The following is an 8,294-nucleotide window of genomic DNA, read 5'->3' on the forward strand; positions in this document are numbered from 1 at the left end:
GATTTATGTATATTTGGACTTCATCGTGTTGAATAACTACGCCAGACAACTTAGACACAATGTACAGATCAAGCTGTGAAAGTTGTTCTGGATCAGTGACTTGCCTCTTTGAAGCAGAATGGTTTGCCAGTAGGTCAGCCTTTTCCTGATTGTTGGTTGCAAGAGTCCCGTCTTGCCGGTTTAGTGGTGTGATTATGTCTGCAGATGTTTATTACTGGCGATCTTTAACCAGAGGCCATCAGACTTTGAATCCATCTCTTCCTGATGCAAGTTTTCTTCTTGTTTGTGATTCTCTTTTGAAGATATTTAAATAAATTCGATTCAAGTAAAACACATCTAACTGGTACTAGACTTTGAAGAAAGACAATAACTCCAAGTCAAATACATCTGCCCTGATGCATTGCAAAAACCCGTATTAAATAACATTTACAAAGATTTTCACACAAGGATCTTTGTTTAATATATTAGAACTATTTTCCCCAAATTCCGACTCATTCCTAGTGAAATATATCGATCATGTTCCGAAGACTTTGATAAAGGATTAAAACTTTATTTTTTCCGGTTTTGTTTTCTCAGTTTTACTATATTCTTTTTAATTATATTGACGCATATCAACATAGAAAAACACAACAATCTCGACACAAAAGCACAAAATTAAAAACACAGACACATATGAAAAATGAAATAGAAAACACCCATTCTGTCTAAGTGACGGTATCTACCCTCACAACCTCTACTGTCTTAGTGATGATATCTCCCCTCCACTGGCAGTTCTTTCTTAGTAATACTCAAAGAGGACAAACCAAGTTATGGCCTGACTTTTCGAAAGTTCATGAAGGTGTTTGGTGTCAAATACTTCAGCTATGTAGAGTCAACTGTTGGTTCTATATCTGCCGAATTTTTCGGTATTTCTGACAAGCATCTCTCTGTGACTGGGATTTTTGAGAGTATTTAAATCAGAGACGTTCACGATGCTAGAATTAATGTTTCCAAGAAGATAACCTATAATTTCAATCACTTAGATTTTTGCCTTTTTTGTTTTCATTGACTGATCCTTAATTTTCAGAAATGGCAAGTTCTGATAACTAAGCAGAGCTGCTATTGGTCGATGAATCAATCAATCTGATCAATTGTTTATATTCGAAACACTCGCAAGTCACTCACTAGTATACTAGTGTTATGCGTAGTGAAACTATCTTTCTTTTTTGTTCTTGTATCAATAAGAAATATATTCTGGCGTTAATATGTAGCAATGATATACATGTATGTGGGTTAGTGGGTTTTATGTAATTAAAAGAATTTATGTAATATTATCAGGTCATTTATTGAAAAGATTCTCATGTCTAAAAAATATCACAGCTCAAGTATTTTAAATACTTAGAAACTATAAAGGAGAAATATATTAAAGTTATATAATATATAACCTTACAGGTATTCAGCCTTTGATAAAATCATATATTAAATGTTATCATTGTATAAGTTCCTTATACATTAGTATGTTCCTCATAAAGTTCTAAATCGTCAGCACAACCTGTCTAGGTCACCAGCATACAATACAGGTAAACAATACAGTTTTTCATATAACTGTAAGAGTTTTCTAATCTTAAATGTGCATTTCAACACATAACTCAAATGATTTTCAATGCGGAAATAAATATTTACACATATACCTAAAGTTAATTTCTCAGTATATCGTCGAAGGTTTAAGAGTGGTGGCCGGTTTTCTCTTCTATTTCAACCGAACCTGAGGAAATTTCTCTGGGGCGCCCTCACGTTCCGGGAGTACTCAGCTGGACTCACCGCCACCAGGGACTCGCTGGACTCGGAGGGCGAGGATGGCGGGTATTCGTTGGATCTGTCCCGCTTGCCAAATCTGAGGAAGTTACGATTGCGGCCGAAGCGCAGGAAGTTACGATCACGGCCGAAGCGCAGGAAGTTACGATCAAGTGCGCGTTTGTTTACATCCTGTGGATCCTCGGAGGACACGGTGATTATCTCTTCTTCAGGCTGGAATCCTCTGGCCCAGACGATGGGGCTGTAGGATGACATTGACCCGTAGTCATTAGCGGTTGGAACGGCGGCTCTCTTCATGCGCTGAGAAGTGCTGTCATCGGGTTCTGGGGACTCGATGGTGTGGGCGATGTCTTGCTTGGCGGGGACCATGGACTGGACAGGGATGGGTGGTGGGATAGGGTTGGTTCCTGGGTAGTTGTGCTCATCACAGCCATCACAAGACAGGGCGTTAAGCTGACGGTTCACGGAGCGGCCAAATCTCAGAAAGCTTCGGCTTCGTTTCACGTGTGAGTCGTTGAAAGTCTCGTCGTCGCTGTTGTCGTAGTCACCAAGATCACTGCGTCCGAACCTGTGGTAGCGAGGCTATTTATGTATGTTTCTGGGTATCTTCATTTAAGAATGTCAATATAATATCGAAGGAAACAACGACTAAGCCACTGAATTATGTTAAACAGAAAATATGTATTCACACATTTCAAAATTCTACACCAAATTAATTATTAAATCTCGTGTCCCAGATAAGGTGCAAGTTAATGTTCGAAAATAAGAGTAGGACCTTCGATTTTCAAGAAAATGTTATAGAAGAATGTTAAGAAATATTTTGTGTTTCCACAATACGGACCTGAGGAAATTACGATTTCTCTTGTCCACATCGCTGCGTCCAAACCTGGAGAAGAAACACAAAGGTGATTAATGATGAAGGTGAAGACGAATACATTGAAATCATCAATAGATATAATAGCTAAAGAGCTCGACATAGAAGAAGCTCTTTACATCAAACACTCATTTCACTGGGGGGTAGAAATAGCCTAAGCTACTCTATCCCTTTGAGATGTATTTATTGCTTATCTCAATAAACATACTTGAACTTGAACTTGAACACTCATTTCACTTTCTTCAACCAACTCATATCGTGGTTCGTCCTTCTTTCAGCACGACCAAAAGTAAACTTCCATATGATGCTACACTCACTGCCCCCCATAACTTGGGCTTGAATATCCATGTTATCTACAACTTCAGCCTCACATTTTCTTTCAAGTCATCCAAAAACAATCCAAAGTTTCAGCATCCCTTTCTCACACTGTACCTTCCCGTTCTCTGTCTCACTGAAGCCTCCGGTTTCCCTCCTCACGTCCAAACAACAACACCAACAACATGCTCACCTCAGGAAGTTCCTATCGCTGTAGGCTCTCTTGGAGCCCTCCTGACTGATGGGGTACAAGTCTCCGCCATCGTCCATCCATGCCTGGATTCCAGGGAGGAAATATTTGAGTAATCTCTTCTCAGGCTGAGCTATGGAGTCGTCTTCGCTGTTGTTGGAGTCGAAGCCCTGAGAGGGAGAGCTGAGGGCGGCTACGACGGGCGGGACTGGGGCTGCATGGGCGGCGTGGGCGTAGGAACACCAGGTGAAGGTTGCCAGTAACACCCAGGCTGCTAGAGGCATCATGCAAGACCTGAGGGGTAGAGAAGTACACTGATTACTGTGTGTGTGTGTGTGTGTGGAGGAAGTCACCAGTACCTTGGAGGTTCCTAGCACACAGGACTCCTGTGTGCTAGGTGGTTCCTAGCAGTCTGGAGGAGGCAGGAGCAACTTACCTTGTCATGGTAGTGTGTGAGAGTGCGATGGTGTGGTTGGGTGAGAGCCCTATATCAACCTCCGACAACCCCACCCACCCACACTCCCACACTCCCATCACCACCCCTGCCCTCTTGCCCCGCCCACTATTGACCACGCCCCCTTTTTCCCCTACATGGCCATTGGCCGCCCACCGACCATGTCTCCTCTCTCCCCTACCGGGGAGAAGTGTCATTGTTCATCTCTGATATAAGATACGTTCGGCAGCTGATTTGCCTGGTACAGTCTCTTCTTTCTATAAATTATTTGTGGGTAGGAGAAGACTTTCATTTTATTCGCTTAGTGTCTCTCTCTCTCTCTCTCTCTCTCTCTCTCTCTCTCTCTCTCTCTCTCTCTCTCTCTCTCTCTCTCTCTCTCTCTCTCTCTCTCTCTCTCTCTCAACTTTGTGTAGAGCTCATTTTAAATTATGTTGATGTTCTTTACAAAAAATTGCAACTTAGAGCTGTTTTTGTCAATTTGTTGTGTGATTGTCAACTTCTTGTGCTCCGCAAATTTGTGCTAAATGGGAATCCTTGAGAACATTTTCCTTGTACATAATAGTAAGTGTGTTTACATCTCTGCGGTGTTGAAGGCTCTGATGTACTTACCAGCACAGACAGAACGACCCAAGGTTTGAGGTGAGTCGTCTCTCAAGGTGTTCTACTTTGTCCCAAAATTCTTACGGTAGGGATGGGGGTGAGTGGCGTCAGGGCCATCCAGTAGAGCCGTGTATACTCATCTTGGTACTGAAGCAGGAGAAAAAGTCACTGTTCATGGCTATTGGAGAGTCTTACTTCAAAACTGCGGTGTAAACTTCGTCTGTGATACAAGGTTTTTTCCCTGCACCTGTATACCTTACTCAGTCGCAATCTCGTGCTGTATTTTTATCATAATCTCTTGTATTTTTTGACATACTTACCTACCCTTGCCTTTTCCATGTTGATATTGGTGAAAGTTTATGATTAATGAGCCTCGAAGTAGCTGGTATATCTTTTTTTCCACATAAAATGTTTAGAGTATTCATAATCATAAATCTCATCTTTAGGGATGGTGCAAAGTATATTGTTGACTTAGACATTAATCAACAAAGTGCTGTTCACACTACCTGGCGTATGCCGCCACCAACTGAGTTGTTTTCAGATTCTGCAACACTGAGGAAACACCCATCGCGCTTTCTCGAAAGTTGTTCTTTATTAACAGTAAAATGAAAGTTAAATAGAAAGTGCTTGGAGTTTTATCTTGTAGCCCAGAGTGACATACCCGTTGAAAGGTTCCTAGAATGTTCGGTACAACAACTCAGCTTATTGTGAAGTCATCCAGTCCCTGATTCTATTTACTTGAGAGGTTCAGCAAAGGGTCAACAGAAGAGGGACTTTTCCCAAAAAAACTAATTGACTGCCATATATTATCCAGTGATGGTCAAAATTGCTGAAATTTGCTAAGTGATTAATGTCTCGAGAAATTTTCCAGCAACTGAAAGCAGACACTGGTCTGTAGTTTCCCAATAACTTGAACGACTCATCGTTTGTGGACTGGAGATGTATCTGCTTGTTTCCATAAGGAGGAACTAAATTCCTTGACCTAGGTAGAGTTGGTAGAAGCGTGTGAGAGGCGAAGCCAGTAGGTCGGTGTAACCGTCTTGGGCTGACCCTATCCGGCCCCATTGCCTTACCTATATCCGGTGATTTATGTATATTTGGACTTCATCGTGTTGAATAACAACGCCAGACAACTTAGACACAATGTACAGATCAAGCTGTGAAAGTTGTCGTTCTGCATCAGTGACTTGCCTCTTGGAAGCAGAATGGTTTGCCAGTAGGTCAGCCTTTTCCTGATTGTTGGTTGTGAGAGTCCCGTCTTGCCGGTTTAGTGGTGCGATTATGTCTACAGATTATTACTACTGGCGATCTTTAACCAGAGGCCATTAGACTTTGGATCCATCTCTTCCTGATACAAGTTTTCTTTTTGTTTGTGATTCCACTTTGGAGATTTATGAATATATTCTATTCTAGTAAAACCCCTCTAACTAGTGTTAGACTTTGAAGAAAGAAAATAACTCACAATCAAATATATTTGCTCTGATGCATTAGAAAAAGCATCATGCAGGAAAAAAGCATTTCCGTATTAAATAACATTTACAATGATTTTTACACAAGGTTCTTTGTTAACTTTATTTTAAATATTTTCCTAAAATCTAGACTTATACTTAGTGAAATATATCAATCATATTCCGTAGACTTTTATAGAGGGATTCAAAAACTAAAATTTGTTCACTTTAATTTTGTCGTTTTTATTATATTCTTTCGTAACATATGGATGCATGTCAACATAGAGAAAGACAAAAAAAGAACATATACACATAGAAACACAAAATATAAAACACAGACACATTTTAAAAGTGAAATAGAAAACACCCATTCTGTCTAAGTGAGGGTATCTAACCTCACAATCCCTTCAATCTTAGTAATGATATCTCTCCTCCACTGGCAGTTCTCTCTTAGTAATACTGAAAGAAGACGAACCAAGTTATGACCTGACTTTTTAAAGGTTCATTGAGGTGTTTAGTGTCAAATGTTTCAGCTACGTAGAGTAGAGTTGGTAGCATATCTGCCGACTTTTTCGGTATTTCTGACTTGCATCTCTCTGTGACTGGGATTTTTGAAAGTATTTAAAGTAGAGAAGGTTACGATACTAGTATTAATGTTTCCAAGAAGATAACCTATAATTTAAATCAGTTAGATTTTTTTTTCATTGTCTGATCCTTAATTTTCAGTAAATGTCCAGTTCTCATATCTCTAAACATAGCTGCGATTGGTTGATGAAATAATCAATTTAATCATTTGTTTATATTCCAAACACTCCCAAGTCACTCACTAGTATACTAGTGTTATACGTTGTGAAACTCTATCATTATTTTTTGTTCTTGTATCAATATCAAATATATTTTAGCTTTAATATGTAGCAATGATGTGGGTTTAGGTGTTTTATGTAATTAAAAGAAGTTAAGTAGATTATCAGGTCATTTATTGAAAAGAATCCCATGTATAAGAGATATCACAGCTCAAGTATTATAAATACTTAAAAACTATAAAGGAGAAAGACAATGAAGTTATATAATATATAACCTTACAAGTATTCAGACTTTGATAAAATTATACATATTTTATTTTATCATTGTATAAGTTAAGTATACGTTAGTATGTACTTCATAAAGTTCTTAATTGTCAACAAAATCTGTCGATGTCACCACCATACACTACAGGTAAACAGTTCTTCATATAACTGTAAAAGTTTTCTAATCTTAGATGCGCATTTTTTCAAAAAACTAAAATGATTTTCAATATGGAAATATATATTTACACATATAACTCAAGTTAATTTGTAAGTATGAATACCCACTACCAAGCACTGATGACTAGGACACAATAGACTCTGTAGAGATATATATACATTATTGGCATACAAACACTCAGGTGTTGCTTATTTTGGTTATACACATCAACCATTGTTATTCATTGTTGTTCAACACCTTAACACTTGAAGGTTAATAATAACAAATGTGTACATACATTCCCAATGATTCATAGTCACTTGAGTTTTTGACGGTTTTGTTCTTTTTCTGTACACGACTGTTTTGTAAATGATGAGGATTGTGAAGCATTATTCGTCTTTATTCTCAACGACATGGCTGCTAACATGGGCGGAATTGGGCTATACTCGGGTATATTAAGGTGTTGACAAGGTCACTAAGGGGACGAGGAAAGATCGGGGGCTTAGGAGTGGTGGCAAGTTTCCTCTTCCAGTTCAACCAAACCTGAGGAAATTTCTCTGGGGCGCCCTCACGTTGCGGGAGTACTCAGCTGGACTCACCGCCACCAGGGACTCGCTGGACTCACTGGACTCGGAGGGCGGGTATTCGTTGGATCTGTCCCGCTTGCCAAATCTGAGGAAGTTACGATTGCGGCCGAAGCGCAGGAAGTTACGATTGCGGCCGAAGCGCAGGAAGTTACCATCACGGCCGAAGCGCAGGAAGTTACGGTCAAGTGCGCGTTTGTTTACGTCCTGTGGATCCTCTGAGGACACGGTAATTATCTCTTCTTCAGGCTGGAATCCTCTGGCCCAGACGATGGGGCTGTAGGATGACATTGACCCGTAGTCATTAGCGGTTGGAACTGCGGCTCTCTTCATGCGCTGAGAAGTGCTGTCATCGGGTTCTGGGGACTCGATGGTGTGGGCGATGTCTTGCTTGGCGGGAACCATGGACTGGACAGGGATGGGTGGTGAGATAGGGTTGGTTCCTGGGTAGTTGTGCTCATCACAGCCATCACAAGACAGGGCGTTAAGCTGACGGTTCACGGAGCGGCCAAATCTCAGGAAACTGCGGCTGCCTGGACGGTGTCTGTCAAGGAAAGATGCAGTGAGTATAACGTATTGAACTATGTGAACGAAAGTTTGTGAAACAACATAACTAACAAGTGCACTAGAATATATGACTCAGGAACTATTAACAGCAGTGGACGGGTCTGAATGGAAATTATGTTACGTCTGGATTATGTTGAATTCATTCGATCATATATTTAGAGAACTGTTCTTATATCTGAAGCTTTTCTTCAATGTTTTGAACCTGTTATATACTTTTATGGAGATTGATGAATTCTCAACACAA

General features: G+C 40.1%; 2 protein-coding genes across 2 annotated transcripts in view; both read right to left on the reverse strand.

The window, feature by feature from the left end:
• Positions 1–1,305: 1,305 nt before the first annotated feature.
• LOC123772796 (FMRFamide-related neuropeptides) lies at positions 1,306–3,622 on the reverse strand. Its single transcript, XM_069303327.1, has 4 exons — positions 3,610–3,622; positions 3,177–3,467; positions 2,636–2,680; positions 1,306–2,362 (listed from the first exon to the last, which is right to left on the reverse strand). Exons 1-4 carry the CDS (start codon positions 3,615–3,617, stop codon positions 1,735–1,737), a joined length of 972 nt encoding a protein of 323 aa, XP_069159428.1. The 5' UTR covers positions 3,618–3,622; the 3' UTR covers positions 1,306–1,734.
• Positions 3,623–6,939: 3,317 nt separating this feature from the next.
• LOC138351643 (FMRFamide-related neuropeptides-like) overlaps positions 6,940–8,294 on the reverse strand; it is a gene marked incomplete at its 5' end in the record, with an annotated part of 2,735 nt that continues 1,380 nt past the window's right edge. The window contains one exon of the mRNA XM_069303648.1: positions 6,940–7,997. Within this exon, the coding sequence (XP_069159749.1) occupies positions 7,433–7,997 (565 nt within the window). The remainder of the gene's footprint in view (positions 7,998–8,294) is intronic.

Source organism: Procambarus clarkii, chromosome 50 (assembly GCF_040958095.1).
Source record: "Procambarus clarkii isolate CNS0578487 chromosome 50, FALCON_Pclarkii_2.0, whole genome shotgun sequence".
NCBI lineage: Eukaryota > Metazoa > Arthropoda > Malacostraca > Decapoda > Cambaridae > Procambarus > Procambarus clarkii.

What these genes read in the sequence shown, in the direction of transcription:
- LOC123772796 (XM_069303327.1), bottom strand. An exon ending in AGCGATAGGAACTTCCTGAG is followed by an intron (nt 2,681 to 3,176) that starts GTGAGCATGTTG and finishes TTTCTTCTCCAG; the next exon opens with GTTTGGACGCAGCGATGTGG. An exon ending in AGAAATCGTAATTTCCTCAG is followed by an intron (nt 2,363 to 2,635) that starts GTCCGTATTGTG and finishes TCGCTACCACAG; the next exon opens with GTTCGGACGCAGTGATCTTG.